Genomic DNA, 25,853 nt, shown 5'->3' with positions numbered 1-25,853 from the left:
CCACATTTTGTTCACACACCCAAAACTTTACAGGACGAAAATTTATTCAGTATCACTTGGTCGGTTGTATGGTCTTCAATGGGAAAATGTTGCCAAGAGTATACTTCATAGCTCCAAATATTCATAATGATGCAAATCTGACAATAACCATAATTCATGATGTGCTTTCTCATTGGTCTGGTAATCTTCCTGAAGTTTTGTATTTACAATTGGACAACACTTGTCGCGAAAACAAATATAGGATTTTTTTTGGATATCCAAACATGTTTGTTGAATTGAGAATTTTTTAGAAGGTAAAGGTTGGTTTCTTGCTTGTTGGGCACACTCATGACCATATTGATCAGATGTTCATTCGTTTTTTAGTCACATTGAGGAGGAAGGACGTTGGGAGCTTGCCATCATTAATTGAATGTATTAAGAAATCATACATGACGCCAAAGCCTATTTTTGATGTGTTGGAAGAAACTATTGACATGCGAAGGTTTATTCTAGGATCATATGGTGAGGTGAAATTCATTAAACCACTTAATTAAATTAGATTCCAACATCAATTTCATATCAAAAAAATTGATGGGAAAACACTAATATGGGGCAAGAAGTATTCAACTAATGCAGAATGGGTGTCATCATCAGGTTTGGCATTTTTTAAGTTCCTTCTAGATCATCCAATATTTGCGTCCAATATATTGTTATTACAATCAGTTTTTGAAGTTCATAATGCACACAGGCAGAATAGAGATATTAATTATTCTAATTGTCTGGAAGAAATTAAAAAATGTATTAAATATACATATGAGTACTTTGATATCGCTGATTCAATTTGGTGGGAGTATTTTTTCAATAATCAAAGTGATATCATTTCAAGAACAACAAATGAATATATACCTTTGAAAAGTCCATTTATTTGGCCACAAAATGTGTCAAATGAACATGAGGAAAGAAACATTGTTGAACAACAACAATCTCAAGTTATTATTAATTCTTCACAGGTAGAGGAAAGAGAAATGTATATTGGTTCCAGAAGATCTCGTGCACAACGTGAAGCCATGAAAGACCTTTAGAGGGGTTCAATACAGGATATTAAGGAGGTCTGCATGATCACAGTGCTAGTAGATGGAGATCCCAATGGCTATCCATTCTGGGTTGCTAAGGTTATAAAGGTCATTACAAAAAATGAAGATGTTGCAGGTGTTGAAGTACATTAGTATGCCACAAATACACACCCATTCAATGGTGTGTACAAGCCATAGATGGTAGTTGATAAAAAAATTGGTGGAAAGAGAAAAAGAAAGGGTACAAATATAAATCATCGCTGCATAAACCTCTAAAAATTGGAGGATATTGACATACTTGTTTAGAATTCAATTTAACAAAGAGAGGAACTCTTCACTTCAAGATGATAGAGATTTTGAAGAGGTTGTTATCAGAAGAAACAGTGTTGAGATGAGAGTCTGCTGAAACCGGTCGTAGATCCAAAAGAATTTTGAAACCTGAAATGGTGGGCATGCATGTGGACTCAGATGGGGCACTAGTTGATGAAAGAGAAGAATATGGAACATCTTCATATGCATCTAGTCATTCATCTGAAGATGTGAATTCTAATGGTGTGCAAGAAAATATGAGTGATTTTGAATAATTGTCTAAGACAATTTATATAACTAATGTTTGCATTGAATCTTGAAATAAAAAAATGATTTCCATATGATGTTAAATGAATTTATGAGTCATTTTTATGTTTGTTATATTTTATGTTTTAATTATGATAAGTTTTATTGCTTAGAATATCTACAATGCAACAATAGTTTAGAGATATAATTCATGTTTCATTCAATCTATAAGTATTGACATTTTGATTAATGTAGTCATGTAATATGTTCATAATGTCATGGTTTAAATGTGTTGAAAACTTAGAGTTTTTTAATTCTATGGTTGAAAATTTTCCAATTTTTTTTTTTTCTTGTTTAATGTTATGGTTGAAAACAATTAGAATTTTAGCGATCTTTAGTGTCATGTTATTATATGTTTAACAACATGGATGAAAACTGATGGAATTTTAATGTGTTTCGAATCCCATTATTTTATCTTTATCGTCATTACTAAAAAATGTTGAAATTATACCTGGGAAAGAAAAATGTTATTCTACCAAAAACATTAGTGTGTTTTTTTCCTCAAAAACAATTGTTTTTTGCACACAAAAAAATGGTTTTACTACCATTTTTTAAATATGTTGAAAATTAACCTTAAAAAAACATCGTTCTAGTATACACACTTTTCATTTTTAGCACTGTTTTTCATTTTTTTGGGGGTTTTTTGGCTAGAGTTCCCGTTTCAAAGTTTACATTGTTAAACTAGAGACATACAGGAAATATATGAAGGATCATGCCCTAATCTGCAAATTTATCGGTGAATGGTCATCAAAGAAAGAACTGGTGAAATGGATACAACATAAATGGAAATCGAAGGGGGGCAAGAGGGTTTTTTACAGTGACTTTCACTAGCCTCGAAGACAAGGAGTGAATATTTGAGAATGGCCATATTTCTACTATAATGTAGGACTCTTCATGAGGCATTGGGAGGAATGCTACAATCTCGATCAAGAGAAGTTGATGGCTGCCCCAATCTGGGTAAGACTGTTTGGCCTGTTCGTGGACTTCTGGGATCCAGAAATACTGGAAGGAATAGGATACTTGATAGGGAGTTTTGTGAAAGTAGCAGATACCACGAGACAAGGAAGATATACTTCATATGCATGAATATGTGTTTACATGAATATAACGGAACCTTTGTTGGAATAAATAGAGTTGGAATATCAAGATGAAGTATGGCGAAAAACCCTGGACTATGAACATATTCCCTTGTGATGTAGGAGATATCACGAGTACGGACATCTGTACAAAGCATTCCCCCTCAACCAGAGTGATTCTGTGGAATCGCCAAAAGCTCAAGGTAAGGGTAAAGGAAAGGAGGATAAGGAAGGGTTTCAAAGAATTCCTGAAGAATAAACGCAATGCGAAGACCCCAGTTAACTCGACGCAATAACAACCAAAGAAAGGGTTGAATCAGGGTAATCACTTTGAGGTATTGATCAAGGAAGAAGAGGAGAGCGCCAACGAATCCATAGGCCCAGGGAGATCAAATAATCCCCAGAAACATGTAAAAGGCAGACAGAAACCAAAAAGGAAAGCGGAAGAGGAACCTCAAGAGAAAGAAGCCCTAGTGATACAGGAGGAGCAAGCAAACATGGAAATATATGGAAAAAAAGAGGACCTGAGAACGGAGGAACAGGTGATGAGAAGGTTACTAAAGAATGGAATCATTTATATGAGATATGTATCCTTGAAGAATGAAAGCAACTATATTAGGAAACCTTCCAAAGTTTTAAATTCAAGCAAGGTTCACTAAGCTTAGAACAACCGGAACAGTTGGGCTCACAACCAGGGTAGGGGTCGGAGATAATAGCAACAGGGAAAGGTGGGAAGAATAGGGGTTGCAAAAACTTACAAGAATCCATTTAGATGGTGGGAGACATGTTGGTAAATTCTGGAAGGGTGATACCGCTACCAGAGGTATTTCACCATCTCAACAAATCTTCCCAATGATTATCAAATCCTAGAATGTTCGAGGCCTCAATAGCAAGGGAAAACAAAGGTACTTAAAAGATAGGACTCATAAGGACCACCCAAGCATAATGATCATTCAAGAGACAAAAAAATCTAAAAGCAGACTGAAATAAATTGTACAAGATATGACACTGCAATATGAGGTGATGTCTCAGGATTCTAATGGCAACTCGAGGGGACTGGCCATCTTATGGAACCTGAAGGAGGTGATATTTGATGAATGGGCCAACCTACCTCAGATCCTATCAGGAAATTTGGGACATATTGGATCCAGAGTCTAGGCCATGCTGACAGGGGTATACAAGCCTCACATTCCATGGGAAAAAAAAGGTTTCCTGGACAAACCGAGAAAACTAAAACGATCACATGAGGAAGAGATATGGATTCTGGGAGGGGACTTTAATGTCATCACTTCGCTAGGGGAAAAGGAATTGGGTATCAAGAGAATGGATGTGGGCATGGAGGCATTCATGGACACTATAGAAGGTCTTCATTTAGTAGATATACCCATAATCAATGGAGTACTCACTTGGAACAATAGGAGCACAATAGGTAGCATCTAGACTGGACCAATTCCTGGTATCGGAACATGTCATAATCCAGGACATATTTGTCAAAGCTTCGATCCTGCAAGGGATGGGGTCAGTTCACTGGCCGATAAAGGTGGAGCTGGATCTCATATCAGGCCCTTCTGCTTCGAATCATTCTGGCTATGAGATCCACAGTTTATGCAAAAAGTGGAGGGTTGGTGGAAGGATAGCGAGGTGCAGGGGAGAAACCTCATGCATACCTTCCAACTCAAACTAAAAGACCTGAAAACCCATATCAAGAAATGGAATCAGGAAGAGTTCAGAAATATCTAGAAAGATCAGAAGAAAGTATGAAAGAAGTGCAACAAAGAATCATAAAAGAAGGTAGATCAGAAAGGTTGGTAGAAATAGAAGGGAGGTTACTAAACCAACTCGAAGAAAGAAGAAAGCAAGAAGAGATTTTGTGGAAGTAGAAATCATAAATTCAATGGCTCCAGGAGGGGGAACGCAACACTCGGTTCTTCCATAAGGCAATGATTCAACACAGGCAACATAACCGTATTTTCTTGCTCAAAGATGAAGAGGGGAATCGACTGGTTCAGCATGAGGAGATGCATTAACCACTTTAAGGATGTGTTGTCAGAACCATACCAAAACAGGGATAATGTGATTGGGAGAGTCACACAACATATACCCTGACTAGCCTCGTACTAACATAATATGGCCTTAATGTCGGCAGTGACCCTGACAGAGGTAGAAGATGTAGTCAAAGGAATGGACAAAAACAAGGCTCCGAGATGGGATGGGTTTACAATGGAATTCTACCAAGATGCTTGGAAATTCATAGGCAAGGACATCCTATATGTGTTGGAGGAATCACTCTGAAATCAAAAGGTATGCCCGAGTTTGAATTCGACATTCATAGCTTTAATTCCTAAATCGAAAAAAATTGGAAAACCCTCGGGGATTGAGACTGATTTCTCTCTATAATGGCATCTATAAAATAATCTCAACCATCATTGTCAAATGCCTTAAACCGATCCTACCAACTTTGATATCATTGGAGCAATCCAGTTTTGTAGAAGGACGTCAAATTCTGGACGATATCATAATTTCTCAAGAAATTGTTCACTCTCTCAAGCAGCTCAAAATTCTTGGCATGATGATCAAGATATACCTCTCCAAAGCCTATGCTTTCTTGAGTTGGTCCTATCTGACAAATATATTGTTAGCTTTTGGTTTCAATCAAAGATGGGTAAACTAGATTCTAGCTATGATGTCAACTCTGGTGTGTTCCATAATGCTCAATGGCTCCCCATCCAGAACTTTTAATCCTACCCAGGGCCTTTGACAAGGAGACCTTATCTCTCCCTTCCTCTTCATCCTCATTGCTAAGGGGCTAGGAAATTTCTTGAAAGTTGAGGCCGGATCTTCCCATCTAAAAGGCCTCAAACCCTGGGGTCCTGGTCTACCTATCACCCACCAACAATTTCTAGATGACATTATGCTTTTTTGCCAGGGCTCTTTGAGGGAAGTTTGGAAAATCAAGGAAATTCTATAATAATTCATGATGGCTTCAAGTACACTGATTAACAACAAGAAATCAAACATATTCTTTTTCAACACCCCTAGAGCCACTCAAGTTTTCCTGGCTCGACTTTTGGGTTTTGGTATAGGAACTATGTCGATGAAGTAACTTGGGATACATCTTTCTTTTAATTCTCTCAAAACCTCCTGCTGGCAAGACCTCCTAGCAAAAATCCAAGCGAAGTTGAGAGGGTGGGTGTTTTGAGTGCTTAACTTAGCAAGTAGAATTGTGTTGATCAAAGTAGTCCTCCAATTGATTCCAATATATCAACTCTCAGGTATGGCGGCCCCCAAAACTTCCTGCTTAGCCATGGTCGATAAATTTAGGAATTTTTTATGGCAAGGTGTTCAAAACCCAAGAAAGTGGGCATTGGTTTCATGGAGTACGTTAACCCTACAAAAGGGGAATGTATGTTTAAACCTCAGAGATCCATACAAAGTAAACCAAGTTATGGGAGCCAAGTTGTGGTGGATATGGATACAAGGTGGAACTGACTTATGGAAAAATAATTGGACCCGAAAGTACAACATGTGAAGCCATCCTGAAGATATCCTTAGATATAGGGATCCTCCATAAGGATCAGCTATTTGGAATTTGTCAGCGAAGAATAGGGACCTGATAAAACAACACTTCTTCTAGGAAATAAGAAATGGGCACACAACACTATTTTGGAAGAACTCATGGCATCAAAGACAAAATAAATTCAGTCGACAGGACCTTCGCGAGATTCTCTTATACACTACGAGTAGGAACTATCATACAGTGGACTACTTTTTGAAAAATGACCCCCAAAATGAAGGATGGTAGAAATGAAAGGAGATGGGAGATTGACAAAACCCACCACCCTCAGAAAAATGGAAATTTATGGAATGGGAACTCCAATCACAAAACATAACCTACTAGGACGGGGAAGACATTTTGAGATGGGGATATGTGACCAATGGTACCTTCAGCATCAAGGAGGCTTATAAACTCAGAGGAGAGGAGAAACAAAATCACCAATGCCCCTTATGTAAGAAAATATGGACGAGTAAACATTGGTCGAAGATAATCCAGTTTCTATGGTTGGTTGACCATGGAAGAATCCTAACTTGGGATCAGCTCCAAAAAAGAGGCCAGCAAGGTCCTTCCTAGTGTGTCCTATATGGACTACACATTAAAACCTTGGCACATCTATTGAATTCATGCCCCTTTTCTAACCGAAAGTGGAATCAGCTTAGGCATGTTTTCAGACACCTTGACAGAGATCCCTAGAGTATTAAAGAAACCATAATCTAATGGTGCACATGGATATTTGTGAGTCCAGTGGTTAACAAAGATTGGAACTTAACCTTGGGTTTCTTAGTTTGGGCCCTATAGAAAGAAAGAAATAGCAGAATTTTCAAAGATAGATAGAATGCTCAGGAGACAATATGAGAAGGGATCAGTTAGAACATAAGAGAGAATATTCTATCAGAATGATGGCATCCGGATGACTATTAAGAAGGTCCAACTGAAGCTAGTATTATGAAACAGTTGAATCTAGTAGCAAATATGATAGCCCCCAACTCATGGAAGGTATTTCAATCCCCTATATCATCAGCAATATCCTTTACAAGGCCTCCACATGGTTTTATCAAACTAAGCTTCGACGGGGCTTCGAAAGGGAACCCTGGAAATGCAGGGTTTGGAGGATTATTCAAGGATCACAAAGCGAGGGCTCGACTCATCTATGTGGCAGACTGTGGGTACACAAGCAACAATGAGGCTGAGTTCATAGTGGTCAAACAAGGCCTGCTTCTAGCCCGGAAGGTGGGCTATAAAAGATTGGTGATTGAAGGAGATTCACGATTGGTCGTGGATACAGTTAAAAAGCTAAGCCAAGGCTCTCATTAGGAAAAATTATGTCATAGTTGGTGCATATCCCATTTGGTGCAGGAGGTAGGAGAAATCCTACCAATGTTCGACTATATAATCACCTCGCATGTCAGACGAGAAGGGAACAAAGCAGCTGACTTCCTAGCAAATTGGGGATGTGGGCACCCAGGCAAGACAATAGAGATGGCTTGGCCACCCAATCTGATGGAGGAAGAACTGACTCAACTCCAAGGCATCTTAGAGAAGGATAATAAGGATAATCAATAGCAAGAGGAGAACAGGAACCACCACCCCTGATCAGGGTGTGAACCATCTTTGATGGGATGTACGGGGCCATGGAGGAAAGTAAGGTGACCACCACCTTCAGCATGCACCCAACACTTAGAAAGGAGGTGTTATACTCTTATAGTAATAGGTGTCATATTTCATGATTGACTGATTGAGCTCTGTAATATGTTCTTCCTTTCCTTGTTGTAAAGGTTTCCATATTATGAAAAAATCAAAAATTTAAAAAGTATAAAGAGGGTATACCCTAAAAGAAAAATCAAATGGTAAAAAGAATAAAATGGTCAAAAGAAAAAATGAGAAAAATGAACCCAAAATAAAAAATACCAGGAAAGTGTGCAATTCCAAATGCCACTACTATTTCATTTCTGTAAATAAAAGCATCATGTACAGCTTGTAGAAATTTTTGCCACAATTGATGAATGGCCAAACAACTTAATCTTAGCTAGTTCATGTTTCAATTTCATTTTTAGAAGTAGAGAATAAAATATGTCCAAACTGTTTAAACTTGGAAGATAAGTAGATAGGTAGAGAAGCAAAGGAGATCAACAGTTTAATCTGAGCCCTTGGAAGAAATAAGTGCAAATTTAGATAGGCTTACAATGTAAAGAAAAGAAAAGTTGAAAAGGGTTTGCCAGTCTAAGTGCACCCATAAGAAGAGAAGAAAAAATGTTAGGCAAAGTAGGCAGGGTAGGCAGTTTTGGTGTTGCAGAATGAGACTTGTGATAGTTTTGTCTCTAAAAATGTGTTAAAATTTCACTCGTATCATATGTACTATGGCAAATATTTTTCTTGGAGCAGCTCAAGCGAGGCAGATTTCATGACTAACTCCCCTTTATGTCCTTTCCCCCAATCACTTACTAATTTCCCCCAATGATATTAAGATCTGCTTAATATCACCAAACAATTCCTTCCATCCATCTCATTTCACAAGCATTGCCTAAGTGAATCCACTTTTTTAACTTAGAAAATTGGCAAAAACTCCTTGTATAAACCCCTGTTTTTCCCCTTTTGCCTAAGTTTTGTAACATTATAACTTAGCGCTTTTCTATTTTTCGAATTCATATTAACCATTAAATTTATTATATAAACTCCCGTATAAACATTCCCAACCCCGTATTATGTATATAATAAAAAACCCTTATATTCTAATATTCCCGTCCCCGGTTGATATACAACCATATATCTGTTTATCAGGAATTGATGAATTTATTTGAAATTCATTAAGAACCCTTCCCACCGCAACCATATGGATTAATTAACCCCACGTTATTTAATAATCGATCAAACCTGATAACCAATCAAATCCGCCTTGATATCATTAATTAAACGTTAATTTGCGTCGGTCCTGCGGGTTAACTCACCACCATCTCCGCAAACCACCTTCCGTCAGCGCTCTGTCCTCACATCCAACGGTCTACGACTATTTCATAACACATCTTTCCGCCGACCTTTACCTCCCAGGGGACCGGCGGTATCGCGTCGTACCAGATCCATGTGTCAAGCTCCCACCGTGTTCGCTGCCCCTCTGCCCGAAACCGCCCAAGCCTGAAAGTGGTGTGGGAAAAATAGCTTACCGCCCTCCCGCTGACCCCTCGCTGAAGTCACATGCCAAGTCATCAATATCGTACTCCTGCTGACATCATTCTTACGTCACTTGTTGGAAAAATCGACTTTTCCCGCCAAAAATTATTTTGTCAAAAGAGGGTAAAAACATTGTTTTTCTATAGTTTTTTGCATTCAGCGCCCTACGCTCTCCTGCAGAGTAAATTCATTGAGGTCGCATTTCTGCCTCCCGACCAGGAAAGGCTGCACCGACGAGCTCACGGCCTCAACCAAAGTTGCCATTGTACAGTCTTCTTCCTTTTAAATACAGTTCGAGGCAGCGCCGAAGGATTCCCAGTTCGCAGAAGAGATATACAAGATGTTTTGCTACCCCAGCCAGTGGAAACCAGCAGAGACATCAATCACAGAGGAAAAGTGGCGAGCAAGGTCAGATCAACGATAGAAAGTATCAGCCCAAGTCAAAGAGTATCAGAGGAGCATTATAAGTGTATCAGTGGAGAATTAAAGGCGAATCAAATCAGAATTAAAAAGTATCAGAGCTGACAAATAAAAGCAAATCAGAAGTTAAGAGCAGTTAAGACAAATAGTCAGCACAAAGCTACAAAGGACACCTGCAAGCCGAACCCTAAATGGCCTGCATCCAGCGCAACATCAAATATCTTTCCCGAGCCATTTATAACTTCTCTTGTAAATTATTTTAGGTTAAACTTAGATATTATCTCAGAGCTTTTATGAGATACCTGTTGTACATATTTTTGTTGTATAAATACCCCCTTCATCAGAGTTTTGAAGAGGTTGGGTCTGTGTAGATTTCTTAGACTTTGTTGTAATACTGAACTTTTGGAATAAAAAAGCTGTTGGGATCAAACTGTTGTCTGGCCTACTGGATGAGGAATTGATGCAGAAGACCTGTCACAAAATTCTTGAATCAAACCATGGATCAATGAGTACTTTCTACCTTGTGTTTTACAGTTTTCTTGTCTATTATGTCATCTATGTTTCATGATCTGAATTATAAAGAGAGATTAATTCAGAATTTGCTTAACTGCACTCTGTTTTCAGTCTTTATTATTCTCTGTGTTTTCTTCAGAATTAGTATAAACAATTAATTCTTAATTGCTCCTGTTTCCCCTGATTCTCTCATGTTGACTATTTGCTAAGGAATTCTTGAATACTCCCTAATAGTAATCATCCATTTTCCCTCTGTCAATATGTTGAAGGATTCTTAACTACCTTTCACCCATTTGAGTCCATTCCATCTGATTCCAGCCTTTAAATTGTTCCATGTTTGACTACCTTGCTCTATGATGCCATCCTTTGTTAGAAACCGAATCCAGGAAGCCTGTTTCTTTTGAATCCATCATGCCCAATAGACTGAACCCTTCAATTTTACCTCTCTGTTCTATTGAAACTCACCACCCAAACTCAAAACAAAACCCTTGAACTTCAAAACTAGCCTAATATCCTTCAAAACAAAGCTAAATCATAAAGAGAGCTCAGCCCTCTTTGGATGCAGATTGGCTAGAATCTGTATCTAAAATATTGGTTTGTGGTTACCTCAGCCGTATTCCCTTTCTTACAACTTTTGGGAACAACCTGAGTGATAACAGGAGGCAGAGAGCATGCAGGAGTTAATGCATGCGAGTGGGGAGGAGTTAATGCAGGGTGGAGTTGGAAGAGGTTAATTTCAACAGTGGAGGAGTAGTGCGCGAGAGAGGAGAGTCCTGAGGTGGTGGCATGGTGTTTGTATGTTCGCAATCCTAGGGGTTCTTATTGGCTAGAGGGACAATACCACTAGTTGCATCGAGTTCCTGTCCCGTAGGCCAAAATAAGAGTAGAGTGGAAAGTCCAAGGAGGAGAAGAGAAGTTAACACCCTGAGAAAGCAATGTGGCACGAGTGAAGGGGGAAAGAGAGGGTGGATCTGGGAACAGAGGTCGCGGGAGGCAGAGGAGGGGAACTCAAGCTCAGGGTATCCAACCCAGTTCTTCCATCGAGCTGATAGGGAGGGGTTGTGGGTGTAAGGCGATAACGAGCATCATTGAGGAGGTCACTCAGGCATACCACGATAGCAGCCAAAACCTGGTAAAACATTTAATTGCAGATTGGGAGGAGGAAATTTTCCAGGTTGGGGAAGAATTCAAGATGGACCTAGAGGAGTGGTAGGAGGTTGCATCAGATCCTGGATACACGAGGGGGGAAGTAATCCAGTATCAGTAGACAATTTTTCTATTTTGGATGATGAAAAGTATATTGGCAAAGGCCATCAAACGGTCTCCTCCTTATCAACATGCACAAGCCCATTCAGATCAGTGTGAAGGCCCTCGAGGAAAATCAGAGAAGTCGGAACTCATGAGGGTATTGGAAAAATTTCAATTTCAGCTACAACAACAAAGTGGAAGACTGAGCTAGATCGAACAACACATCCTGTGCATTCCACACTTGGAGCTTCTTGGTTCCAATGTGCAGGACCCCTCTCCAGTTGACTCGGATGATGAGGATCAGTGACAGCGTACCCCAGTTCTCTTTTTTGAATGTTTTTAAATAGATATAGACTTATTTACAGTTATGTTTACAGTTATCTAGCGCATAGGAAGTACAAAGACTCTCAGGTGTATATGGCATGGCTGGACAAACTTATAATTTTGTGTTTATGGATGGCTTATTTTGCAGATAGGTGGCCAACAGACTTGGTTTCCCATTGGGTGGGTCGAGGCCACCTAACTTATGGTTATATGGATGTAACCTATTGTATTTACAAAAATTAATAGAAGGAAATCACCAAGCTTAAAAAAGCAAAAATGTATGCACTGACGTACAATTGATAACTTTCCCAATGCGTTTTCATTTATGAAATGCACCACAACAATAGCGATGTGTTATGTTCACTCATCAAATTGAAATGCACCCTGTAAATTTACAAGGTGAACCGCTATTGATGCAAGCCAAACATATCGAGCACACTGTGAAGGATTTTTTTTAAAACAATGGATTTTTTAAGCTAATTTGCAATTCTAATTTACTAAAAAATTAAATTAGAGAGAAACATAGACATTTGATTGTCGGGGAGGCATTGTTGACACGTAATTGACAAAAACAAATTTCACCACCATTTGAGAAAATTGGAAAGCCACACACTGAGCACGGTATGGAAAGATGGTGAGAAAGAGAAGCACCGAAGTTAGGGAGCTTGCATGAGGCAAGAGTGGCACAGGTGCTTAAGAGCTCTCCAGCACTGTAGATGGTAAAATGAAATTTACGGCCTAATTTTTTTTCTTTTTTCAGGGCCTCCTTCAGTGCGTTATTATAACAACACCAGTGTGTCAGGTATCTAAGAGCACCACTTTTTTTTGAATTTAAGAATCTATAGAAGCGATTTTCTTAATATTCCTCAGGGCTTTCTAATACAGGTACCACACCAATGCTTTGTTGGACTATAGTACTACATTTTAAAAAAAACACCTAGTGGTGATCTTTAGAAGACGCCCCAAGGTGTTTTAATACATTAACAACATAGGTGCTTCGTTGGAAGATAGCATCACATTTTTTTTTTAATTTAAAAAAAATTATAACAGTGATCCTTCTAGGTATGCACCGAGACATTTTACTACAAAAGGGCATCAGTGCTGCAAGCATATATAGCACTGAAATTTTTTAAAATTTAACCTTTTTCTTATGTTATCGATTATTCAAGCACTGGTGCATTTTGTTATTTAATGCATCATGTTTTTTTATTTTATAAAAATAAATCTTCCATAGTGCACCATGTTCTATTCGACACCAGTGCTTGTATAGATAGTAAAGCACCGGTGTGTTTGTATATTGTAAACACACAGTCAAAAAAACATCCGCTAAAACATCCATCTTCCCACCTCCATTAGTGACCTCCACTACAAATGGATTTTTGGGATATTTATATAGGGGCTTTTGCAAAATCCTTTGCAAGAAGGTATTTTCCTTGTAGTGCTTGGAACTTCTTATTTCTTCCCTTAAATTCCTCAAGGTATCCATTAAGTCGGGATAATTTTCCCCTCCTCCTTATTCAAGTGATCTTTCTTCTTACCCATGTTGTGAGTGGTTAGAACTATACTAAACCATTTTACTATTCATTCCATGGTCATGTTGATGGTGTTGGACCTACCAACATTCAGGGGATCTCCCCGATATGAAGTCCCAACTAGACCTCACACTGTTTGGAGTAGGAGTCCCAGTAGTGGGGTGTTAATGATGTGCCTTGGTTGTAAATACGCATAGAGTGGTGCATAGTGTATTTGGTGAGAACAAGTGTGTGACCCTACAGAAGGTCAAGTGCGATGCATGAAGGTTCCAACACATGAAGGGAAAAGGAAGTGAGCCCCTTAGAAGCCTGTAATAGTACGCAGCTTGAAAGGAACACATGAGCATAATGACATCACAAGATAATATGTGGAAAAGTCCACAAGTTAGCAGTGACAAAGTAATATAACAACACGCATTCAAAAAGATTCATACAAATGCAAACGAAATAGTTCATAACAGTAAGCGTAAGTTAAAAAACATACATTTCAAATACAACAAGAATAATCCTACTATGTTCACAACATATGCATGAAAGTGTCTCGGCTCTAAGATTTTAGTAAAAGTGAAGGTTCCAATCATACATACACCATTGATGAACCACTAACCCCAATGGTGGAATGTGAAGTCAACAAAACCTACTCCTCCAAAGAAGTATACTCCCTCTACACTACAGAGAAGCCAAGACTCTCACAAAAATCCCAATATATTTCTGAGCCTAAGCCTAACCAAAAACATGGCTCCCAAAAGCCCTTTACATGAGTTATGAGGTCCTATTTATAACAAGAGGGGGTGAAATTTCAACTCCCCTTTGTGACATTTTGACTAACCTCATGACTATTTACAAAATAACTCATTACACTAAAATATTGCAATTTACACTCGTACCCATATAAGACAAAATATGGTAGAGACAACTTGATATCCTAACAAGACAAAATACTATGATTCTTGCGTTTGGGGAAACTCTAGCTAAACAACTTATACTTGATGTGTTTCAGTCATGTAGTGGTGCCAAGCTTGGTACTATGCAATGACATCCCCAAACTGTGTAATAATGTCTGGCTGGAAGTGAACTCTAGCCTCCATGGCATTCGGGTACAAATATTTGGAACCAGTTTCTACTTCCTTCTGAAGCATGATCAACATTGTTCGCACTTGGACAGGGCCACCAATGTAGTTGTGCATGTTCTATCTATTCACCTCCAAGTCCTCCTTGGTGGCAATCTGTCTCAGCTGCTCCAAGTATTCCTCTATCTCCTTTCTGACTTGGTTCTTGGGTTTGGCTTCAGTGAGTGAGCCAACTAATGGGATCTTGTGGGTCCTCACGAAGGAATCTAGACTATTCTATATCCATGCATACGAGGCCTGAATGTTGCTTATGAATGATGTGAGCTTCTTATTTATTATGGATCAACATCCACACTATTGCCCTCTCCAGTACTACCTGTGGCTTCATTTTCTTACCCAAGTCAAGCAGTGCCCCTTTGTATCGCATTGTCCATTCATGCACGGAAGTAATTGTAGCTTGCACATTTCTGAGAGTTTTGACAAAGTCTTTACACTGCTGTTGCAAGCCAAGCACGTGGAAAACTGCCTTATGCATGGTAACAAACTCCTCATAGAGATCCTGCATGGTCTCTCCAAGTGTCGATACTTCATTAAGTATTGTTGCCTTCATTTCCTCCAAGTGGACCTGTGCAAAAGTTTCATTCTGAGCTGTTGTGTGGAGCTATTCAACCTCTTTCCTGGTAGCCTGCAAGTTCTTTTCCAATTGCTTATTCTCGGCCATCAAACACTGAGTGTTTGACTTTGCTGCACCTGTGAAGGCCAAGTTGGTTGAGGAAATGGCTTCAAGATCTCTCCTAGTGTCGGCCATAATTACCCTTTCTCTCATAAAAGAAGGAGATGCAATATCATTTAGAAAATACTTCTTACGTGACTGTAAAATCTTCTTCTCGAGTTCATTTTACGACAAATTATACGTGTCCATAACTAGATCAACGTCAAGAGGAACAATTTCCACTTTCTCGCCTGGAGATGAATATGCTGTTGGAGGTGGTGGAGACTGAATAGTGACCACTTGTGTGCTAGGAATTAGGTTGACATCGTGATTCTGTGGCTCCAGTTCTGCCTTCGTGTCATCGACCTCTATGAAATTTTCAATCTGTTGAGCAAGCTCTTGATCCAGCATCTATCTACCCTCCTCCTTGGTTGGTTTTAGGTTACGTTATTTCTCTTCAACTTGTTTCTGTGTATTTTGTTCTGCTAATGCGCATTGCCTTTCTTCTTCTTCTTGCTTCTACTTCACTTCTTGTTCATGCTTATGATTTCTTCCTCCAATCTCCTATGCTACTCTTCCCTCTTCTTTCGTTTTTCTCCATGCATTCTTTATTTCCTCATTCACTCAATTGCTAAAGCCACTTTCATAACAGTTGTATCCGCTTTCATCTTGCGGATTATTTCTCCCCTAGATTATGAGCAACCTTTCTCTTCTCCTTATCCTGCATGGGGTTGCTCCCTTCTACTCACATTTCTTCTAGAGATGCTACCTTCTATGGAGTCACCTGTGAAGCTCTTGAAAAACTGACCGGCTCGCAGGTCTTGGAGGCATTATAGCAATTCTTCCATGGATCCTCCTCCTGCCAATGAAATGTCTTGTTGAGCCACTGAAAGTGAATTCTCGCACAGTGGTTCTTGTAAATACTACAGGGATCATACGGATTAAAGTATCAAGTACCGAATGAAAACTTGTCTATCACATTTCCTTCGGTATTTGTGACTTTTAGGTTCTTTATCTCGTACAATCCAATTTGCATAGGAAGAGTTGGCCAAGGTTCTTTCTTATTCATGTGCAAAGAAGTTGATAACCCTATGGCAAGATGATATGACAATTCTTGCATGACGAGCTTGTTAGTGGCATACCTTGGCAAAACATGCAGTGGCTTCTCTCCTCTAAGCACTCTAAGGAAGGTACCATCCACTGAGCCAAGCCAATCTGCAATCTCTGATATTGCCTCCATTTCCGCAGGTGACATGCAAAGTGGTTCTTCCTCAAAGATAATCCTGTATAGTGGAATGAAGAAGTGGTCAGTTAGCTTCTCCATAACCCCTCGATGGCTGCAATTCGAGATCAACTTGCAGTGGATGTGCACAACAAGTTATCGAGGTGATCAAGCCCAATCCATACCAGGGAAATCATTATGTGCATAGATTGCATCCAATAAATATGTAGACATATAGAATCTCACTTGCCCACCCTTGGGAGGATTCAAGGCGTTACCTACATGGATCCTTAACTATTGAGCCAACAAATCTAATCAGTTGAGTGGACTCCCATTGTTCACACCCTGGTTTAGAAGGACTTCCCACCCTTCCATAAAGGTCTTCGTGTTCTGCTGGCCATGGATTCTATAAGCTAAGATGATCAACAACTGATAAGCCCTCCTGAGAGACCTTGTCTTATATGTGTTGGTGGGTGTCTGTCGAAACTTTGATGGCTCCTTCACCCAACTCTTAACAACATCCCTTGTGACCACATAACTATTGGTGGCATAGAAGAGTGAATCCATGCGTGTTTTTGACTTAGGAGCGTGGTACATACATCGATAATCTACTCCTAGAAAATTAGCAAGCTTTCGTCCGCTAGCACTGCTCAAAGTCATGGTCTTCACATCAATATGTGAGACAATCCAGCTGATGACATTTGCACATGGGAAGGCTGGATATCTACATGCAACCCTGTGTAGCCCTGATATTTGGACATTAATGTATACCTGTCGGTCCTCTAGATTTGCTACAAATTCATTTGCTGAAAAAGCTTCATTTAATTTATGCCATGTAAGATCTGATTCCTTTTCTACATACAGTTGAGTGTCTGAGTATACTGGCAAGTTTATTGGCATTTGCTCAACTGCTTCCCCAGTATTGTTGTCATTGTATATTTTGAAGCAGTTCTCTTGGGTTCCATGGTAACAGTGACTACTGGAGAGAAGTTTTCAACAACTATGGTACCTATGGGACAGAAAAGACACTCATGGCAAGAAAACATTAGCCTTTTGCAAATTTGTCTTCACAACAAGATTAGGCAACAAACCGACACACTAGTGAGAAAAATTGTGCATTTTTCTTGGGTAAGTGAAGGGACCTGGCTATGGGAACTGTGGATTGCATAGTCCTAGTAGCCAAGGTGCGGCCTGAGGCTTAAGACTGCAGAATACACAGTCCAGCCTGGGCAGTGACTGGGAGAGACTACGCATTGCACAGTGTCAATGGCCAAGGGAAAAATTGAGCCCTAGAATTGTACAATGCGCAATTGGGCTAGCCCATACTATGCACTGCATAGTCTCAAAGGCCAAGCTTCAGCTTGAGCATCTGCATTGTGCAATTCCCAATAGGGCAATGTTAAAATTGGCTAAGGAAAGTGTGGATATGCCCCATGGAAGTGTGGGAAACAAGTAGATCTGAAAGATTATGAAATTAGAAACATAGATTTGAATAATTATATATGAATTAATGTGAATTAAGCGCACAAACTTAACAAACTAAAGGTAAAACAAATGTGTGAGGAGAGTCGCCGAAACAACGATCATCAATGTGTAAAAATAAGAAAATCATTGCGATACTTATGAAAGACAAACAAAAAACTGAAACAACACTTCTACAAGCCAATACAAGTTAAAACAACCAACAATCATGAAGAGAAAAAAGAAAAACAACACTCATAGAATTGAAACGACAAAAGGTGATAGAGAAAGTGGCAAAAGATGACAAAAGAAAAACTCACCCAGAAAAGCACGAAAACTCCACTGAAGGTTCCTTGATCTCCTCGGGAAAGCTAGAGCTCCAAGATCGAATGCACAAATGAGATCTAGAGGCGTCTATTAAATAGTTTTGGGCAGAATAGGGTTTATGATGCACATGCCTAAAATCAAGGAAAAAGTGACACTTGGCAGAAACTTCTAAAAATAGCATTTGTGCCACCTTTGGGAAACTAATGATGAATCCCTACTTTCTAGGGATTTCTTTTTTCTTTTTTCTTTTCTAATTTTTTTCTCTTTTTTAGGAAACTTGCCATGCACACTGTCGGGAAAGATTGCGTAATTCTGGGGAACTGGGCAACTTTTTGGCTCAGTGCACTACGCAATTTCTGAGCTCAGTGATGGATTGCACAATTTCTGGGCTCAGTGTTGGGCTGCCTTCCATGACTACACAGTTTCTAAGCTCAAGGCAAAACTTCCAGTCTGGATTGCGTAATTCCAATCATCAAGGCTGACTTGCCCTCATGGATTGCGCAGTTTCTGGAGGCAAGCCTAGAACTGTTGTAAGGCCAAGTCAAGAGGTTAGCTTGTGACATAGAAATATCAGCTAAGTGTAAAAAAAAGCAAACACAAGCACAAATGAAAGGGATAAGTCATAGTGAAAACATGAATACTTGACGATAATCAAAGGTAATCTCATGTCAACAGAAAGGAAGGCTCCAAAATCAAAGCATAGGAAAAAATTTGGAGGGTGGTTATAGCCGCTACAACAAGTCTGTTGGTTCTATATTATACCACCCTTTTCTTTTCACATGGTCTTTAACGTTCATGTTCTTCCATGAATACACATAGTTGTTAGATTCCAACAAATCTCAATGCATAACAAACATTATCACCTTAGCTTGTTGATGGACATATGCTAGTGTAAATCTAGTTGCAACATTACACCTTGATTAGTAAATTAGTATCAATAAAATAATATGCATTGTTATTTCCATGCTACATGCATACAAAGACACACCAAATCATACACACAATCAATTCGTAAAAACAAATTATTAGGTTCTATCACACGGAATGAGTCGTTCTTGCGGACAAGACCGACCTCCCTAGTATCTAATTATATCTAGCGACAAACAAACCAATCAACTTCTATCTTTCTCTAAATATGCAACTTATAAATAAAGGCAAACAAGTGTTTTAGGCTACCTTGGGTCCAATGCAAGTTTGTGGAAGCCTCGCTCCATTGATCCAAATGAGCTCCCTTGTAGAGAATCTGCAAACACAAACAAGCACAAAAATTAAATAGCACCTGAAAAGCCAATATAATAAAGCATACTTATCATGATGATCAAGGAATTCATGAAACAAATCACATAAGACAATTTGTTGAGAAAAATGAATCTGATTGTATTAATTTAAATCAAAGAAGAACTTTACAACCTCTGCCTTGATGTTGTACAAGCTCCTCTCAGGGTCCATCAAGAAGTCTCCTCTACTTTGACAAGTTTCACTCTCTTCCCAATGAAGCCAAAAGGTATGTGATCTCTCCTCTCAAGCTTAACTAGGAAGTCTCAATTCCAACAGCATTTACCCTAAAAAATGTTCAGCTTCTAACCTCCCTAGCAACCAGCCCAATGCCTTAATTTATAGTGCAATGGAGGGAAGTTACTAGGTCCTCCTTCAAAGGGATAAGGCCCTCCTTCAAAGAGATAAGCTTCTCTCATCAAGGGATTAGCTCCTTCACTTTTGGGATGCATGAACCACCTAGGAGCGAACCATCCACGTCAAGATTCCTTCTAGAATCATCTAGAATTAACCCAAAGTGAGTTTTTAAGAATAAACTTGTGCCTTTTTTACTTTCACAAGGGTCCGCACCCACTCTATTAGAGACAAAGCGGGCAGGTCCACAGGTAACATGTACAGGGGGTGCGGGACCGTAGGCAACAGTGAGAGAAAGTGCGGAACCAGAGCTTTATTGATTTTTAAGGTCTTTCTCTCATTTTCAAAGCTTGACATGAATAGCTGAGGTTTGAGACTTGCTTAGGAGGATAGTATGAATGATGATAGACCCATACTGACTGCAAATAGTCATGGTAACAATATTTTGTGTAACAGATTGCCCCCTAAAGTGCGAAGTCTGTAGTAGATGAGGATTTCATTTATCATCTAAGAAAAGTGAAGTACTTTATCATTTCGAGGATCATCTTGTGGAAAGCCCGGTTGGAACCTGTAAAAACATTCAATGCAAAATATATATGAGATCATATCATCGCTGAGGTAGGCATTCCCATACTCAGATCAAAATTGACTAGAAAACTAACTACTGCTCTGATATAGGAATGATCTTGTAATACATCACAAGTATAGACACATGTATACACAGTATGGACGCAACCATCTGTTTATAAATAGTCCATTGTATAATGAATACAAAATTCCTCGCAACCTGGATGGTGGAAACTAGATCCAGGTTCTTGATTTCTACTTCCTGAAATAGTACGATTCTATCCATGCAAATGAATGTGTCGAAGTCAAACATGGTAGAAACCACTTGATTACCAGTCAATGATGTAAACTGTTAACAAGTGTGAGAGAAACTACCAGTAATGTCAATGGCTCTCAAAGTAATCAGTACAATCCATGAGATGTGAATAGATGTGCTAATGTCGAACATGTCACGGAATCCTTTGATCGAAGGTCAATGATGCAACCTATCGTCAAAGGCGAGAAACCTGCCATTGAGGCATGCAGATCCCAAGGTACTAACGATTTCTAGATCATCTTTCTAGATAATGAGCTGAAGTCGATAAAAAGCGATCCGTCGTAGGCAAGCCCACAACACGAAATCATAGATCAAGTTTGAAGAAATTTAGTTACAAGGACTGACTCATGGATGGTCAAAATGGATGACAGATATTTCGTAGATGAATGGCTTATTTTGCACTAACCTCTTGAACACATAACAACACAGCAGATGGTTTGGTGACAATTGACCCAAAGTTAATACCCAGAAACCGGCTGAAGACTTTCAATATGGTTTGATCAACTGTTAGGCAAAGGATTTCCCAACCCAGGTGAATAAAAGTGTCGTGTTCAAGAGTGGTTACAAAGTATGACAAACAGGCTCATTTTTCTCTCTTTTCCCCCACCATTTCTAGCAAGTACCTCTTTATTTTTGACAAGCTTGAGGAGGATAACATTTGCTTGATTATAAGCTCATCCTTTGGATGAGTCCAACTCAGTTTAAATTTGAACCCTAAGAAGGAGTGGTCCATTCCTGTTTGTAATTGAACAGGTCCTTTATTGTTAAATTTTAACGAGTCCAGTATAGGAGAAACTCGGCGTTTTTCAATTTTAGAGAGTCTGAAAAAATTTAAGAAGACTCCATGGTTGTCCTTTTTCGTAAATTTGTGTCTCCCAAGCCCGAAAAAGTATAAAATAATACTTGAGAGAACCGCTTGATCATTACGACCAAGGAGTACTTTTCATAATTAGTGCCTCTGATCCAAAAAAGTAAAAAAGCGATCAATGACACGTCGTTTTATAACCAATATCGAATTTGAAACGACAAAAACCCGGCAATCTTTTCATATTTTTACGGTCAGAAAAGGGCTGTAAGTGGACCGTCTTTTTAGTTCCGTTTTAACGAGCTTAAAAAGAAAAACTCGACGATCTTTTCATGTTTTAGGAGTCAGAAAAGAGCTTAAAGGTGACTCTAATGTTTTTTCGTCAAAAATGACCGATTTCACTTGAAAAATCTGTTATCCTGAACAAAAACTCAAACATTACTCATACCTGTTTAAAATGGATAAAAATGCTTCAAAAGTTACCTCTTTAAAGTGAAACATAAACAAATTAAAAACTCATTTATTCAAAAAACTTATAAAAAGGGCTTTTGTAAATTCATTTTTACCGTTTGACTTCAGAGTGAGAAAAGAGAGCTTTTGGTCAGAAACTTCCCGTGAAGATTGCGGAAAATCCGTCCGTTGGAATCGAACGCTATCTCCTCCAAGTAATCTACATCATCCTACTCTTTCATTTCATCCGTTTCAAAGTTGTTTTTAGGCTTTGATTTCATTTTTTAAGGGATTTTTAGGTTAGAAACCCACGCGTGGGGGTCCGCAGGCATAGCACAGGTAACCTGCAAACCCCGACTTTTTCGTAAAAGGAAAAAAAGTCAGGGGTCTGCACCTGCCGTGAAGGCAAATTGTGGACCCACGCACTGTCTCTAATAGAGAGAGTGCGGTCCCCGCAACAAAGGTTTTTAAACCTAGATTTCTCAAATTTCACCCAAAAATTTTGCTTTTAGATATTCTAATTCGCCTTTTTATTGAATGTAGGGTATACATCATGCTTGATTGGTGAGAACGGGAGCACGAGGATGTAGATCTCGCAGCGATAAATCATAAACCTTCGATTGATGCATTGAAGGCATGCGGCTTATACAAATTCTGTGCCATACCTGGCATGAGGGCCTAGGTGGACTTTTTGCAGTGGCTGGTAGATAGGTGGAGCATACAGGACCAATGCTTCTTCATTGGTGGTCACCAGCTCGAAATGGAGCCGGCAGACATTTACCTTTTGATTGGTTTGCCTAAGAGAGGTGAACACTTGACTCTATTCAGGACTAGGCCAAGTGTCCAGTCTGTCGATAGCCTCCGGCTAGAGTTTTGCAACGACCAGACTAGAGACAAAGGGATAGATATCAAAACCATAACCCTTCCTGAGCTCAAAGTGATTGCGTTTACTGTTACCAAGCTCTGCGGAAGCGCAGCACTACATATAGCCACTGGATCCCAAATGCGGATGGAAGTAGACTGCTTTCGAGGCACCATCTTCAATTGGTGCGATGCTGTGTTGGCTAATATAAAAGGCCAACTGACTAGAGCAAAGAACGGACAACTGAAGACCTTTGGATATGGTGCTTTAGTCGTGAGCTTTGGTCTGGAGAGGGTCCCAATGTTGGTCCCACAGCATCTCACTGTTGGAGCTGGACTCCCCCGAGAGCCCAAACTGATGCGATGGGTTGCAGTTATGGCCCGTCATCCTGAAGAGGGGACAGAAGTCGTTTGATTCACCCCTGAGTATTTTCATTGGTTGTTGAACCAATTTTTTGCTATTCAGGACTTTCCTTATGCCGGGGTAGATTTTCGTGGTGACCCAGACATGGCTCTTCCACCAGGAGAGCAATGGGATGACTCAGGTAAAATCATTTTCAACGTTTTCTAATTTAATTTTTTTGTTTTTATCTCGTCCCAAAATTGATAGTAAAAGTTTTAAATGCAGATGTAGGTCCACGGTGACCAGCCACTTTCCGGCCCTATGAGAGGAAACAACCAGCTGCAGCAGCACCAGCCCCACCGGGCGAATCCACAGAGACTTTGGCCGAATTGGAGAGTCATCTAGAGCGTTTGACAGTAGACATTCCGGAGACCAGCATAGATGACATTCCTCTTAGGCTACAGCGCTATGTGATTGGGGTCCCAGGACCTTTTAGGAGGTTCCTTTGTAAGGTGGCCTGTACAGTGGTTTCTTATCGTGATCATCACCAGTAATAGGATGATCGCCTGTCGTAGACACATATGACATTTTTTGCTTTTTGTACTATCATTTTTGCCGATCATAAGGTGTTTTACAACCTATGATCGAAGACGATGTATATTTGACACACTTCTATGCTATACTATATCACTATTACCGGCTTATCTTGCAAAACATGTTATGGAATGTTTTTAAATTTACTTGTATGATTATTGCAAATGTCTACTTAACATTCGAGAAGCAATTGCGTCTGCTAATGTATTTAAATATCTTGGAATATGCTGATATTCAATATAGTCAAATTCACGTTCCAAGAGACGAACTGTCAAAAATAATCTCAATAACACTGGATTTCTAATGGCATATACTCTATTAAGTTGTAATACAACGAGTTCAGAATCTAACCTCACTATCAAACTCTGAATCCCAAATGAAATAGATTCAGATAATAATTCAATCACTGCACTATACTCGGCAATGTTATTCGTTGTTTGACTGAGGCTTACCCCATGCATAGATACCAACTCGTCAGAGGGCGAATAGATAACCCAAGCTGCGGAAGAAATGTTCCGTGTATTACGACAAGCACCATCAACAAAACCAATGTATGTTTGGAGAGGCATCGACATCTGCAATATCAAGAGAAAAATCAAGATAAGCAGGAATAATGACAAAAACACTCTCTAAGCTAAGCACACTTTTTAATCTAAAACACACCAGCTAGAAAGAAAACTAAACCTAACTAAAAATATCCACACCCAGATTTAAGCATAATACCTCTTTAGGTAAAGACCATTTCTGGGTTTACCTAAAGAGATCCCGTCAAATTCTACCAATTCATAGTCCCCTTTTGCCAGCTTTCGCTTAACAACATAAGGACCATACCACATGGGTACGAATTTTCCAGTGCCTAATTTATCATTTGCTTGATCGTACAATAAGGCTAGGTCTCCTTCCGAAAAATTTCGAGGGGTAACATTTCGATCATACTGAGATTTAATACGTTTGGCATGAGTTTCGATTGCTAATGCAGCATCATGTCGATTCTCATCTAGCTGAGCCAAGTATAACAAACGTTTTTCCTCTTCGAAAGTGGCTGGAAGTAATTCGATGGCCATTTGTAATGACGGGATTTCGTATTCAATGGGTAACACAACTTCCAGACCATAAACTAGTTGGAAAGGAGTGAACCTGGTTGACGTTTTTACTGAGGTTCGATACGCCCAAAGCACTGAAAATAGCATGTTATGCCAATTCGACCTATGAATCCCAATGATTCGTCGGATCATGATGACTAGAATTTTGTTGATGGCTTCAACCAGACCGTTAGCCTGTGGATAATATGGAGTTGAACTGTCATGACGCAAGCCAAGTTGGTCTGTAAGTTCAGTCATCATAATGTTTCGAAAATGACGCCCATGATCAGTGATAATCGCTTGTGGAACACCAAACCTAGCAATTATTTGATTGAACACGAAAATCATAGCAGTTTTGTCGTCTGCCTCAAATGTAGGCATCACCTCGGCCCACTTGGTAAAATAATCTACCGCAAGGATGATATATGCATGCCCCCTGGCAGAGTGAGGGTTACATGTAATAAAATCGATACCCATTTCGCAAAAGGATCGACGGAAATTATAGGGTGGAGAGGAGCAGGTGGAGCGCGCATCTTTCGATAAAAAATTTGGTAGTTGTGGAATTTTTGGACCGTGTTAATACAATCTTTAAACAAAGACGGCCAGAAATAGCCAGCGCGCAATATCTTTTGGGTTGTGGAAAACCCAGACATATGACTGCCACACGCTCCAGAGTGACAGTCATTTAGAACCCTTTCAGCTTCCTCATGAGTTAAACAACGTCGAAAAGTAGAGTCCGCCCCACAACGATAAAGTGTATCTCCAATAATTTTGAATTGTTGGGATTGGAATCGTATTTTTCGACATTCTGACCTTGAAATTTCTGGCCGAAAGGATTGGGTCTGGAGATAAACTATGATATCCCCATACCATGGATCTAAAGTGCTGATTAGAAACAAGGATTCATTCGCAA

General features: G+C 39.4%; 1 protein-coding gene across 1 annotated transcript in view; it reads right to left on the bottom strand.

The window, feature by feature from the left end:
* The window catches only part of LOC149152038 (uncharacterized), a 38,934-nt gene extending 23,798 nt beyond the window's left edge, over nucleotides 1-15,136 (bottom strand). The window contains exon 1 of the mRNA XM_089443348.1: nucleotides 14,968-15,136. Coding sequence (XP_089299474.1) covers nucleotides 14,968-15,136 — 169 coding nt within the window. The remainder of the gene's footprint in view (nucleotides 1-14,967) is intronic.
* Nucleotides 15,137-25,853: the final 10,717 nt, after the last annotated feature.

This window comes from Pinus tabuliformis, chromosome 9 (assembly GCF_031772625.1).
Source record: "Pinus tabuliformis cultivar Carrire ecotype Pingquan chromosome 9, CPIR1, whole genome shotgun sequence".
NCBI lineage: Eukaryota > Viridiplantae > Streptophyta > Pinopsida > Pinales > Pinaceae > Pinus > Pinus tabuliformis.
This window is presented reverse-complemented; position numbering and strand designations above follow the sequence as displayed.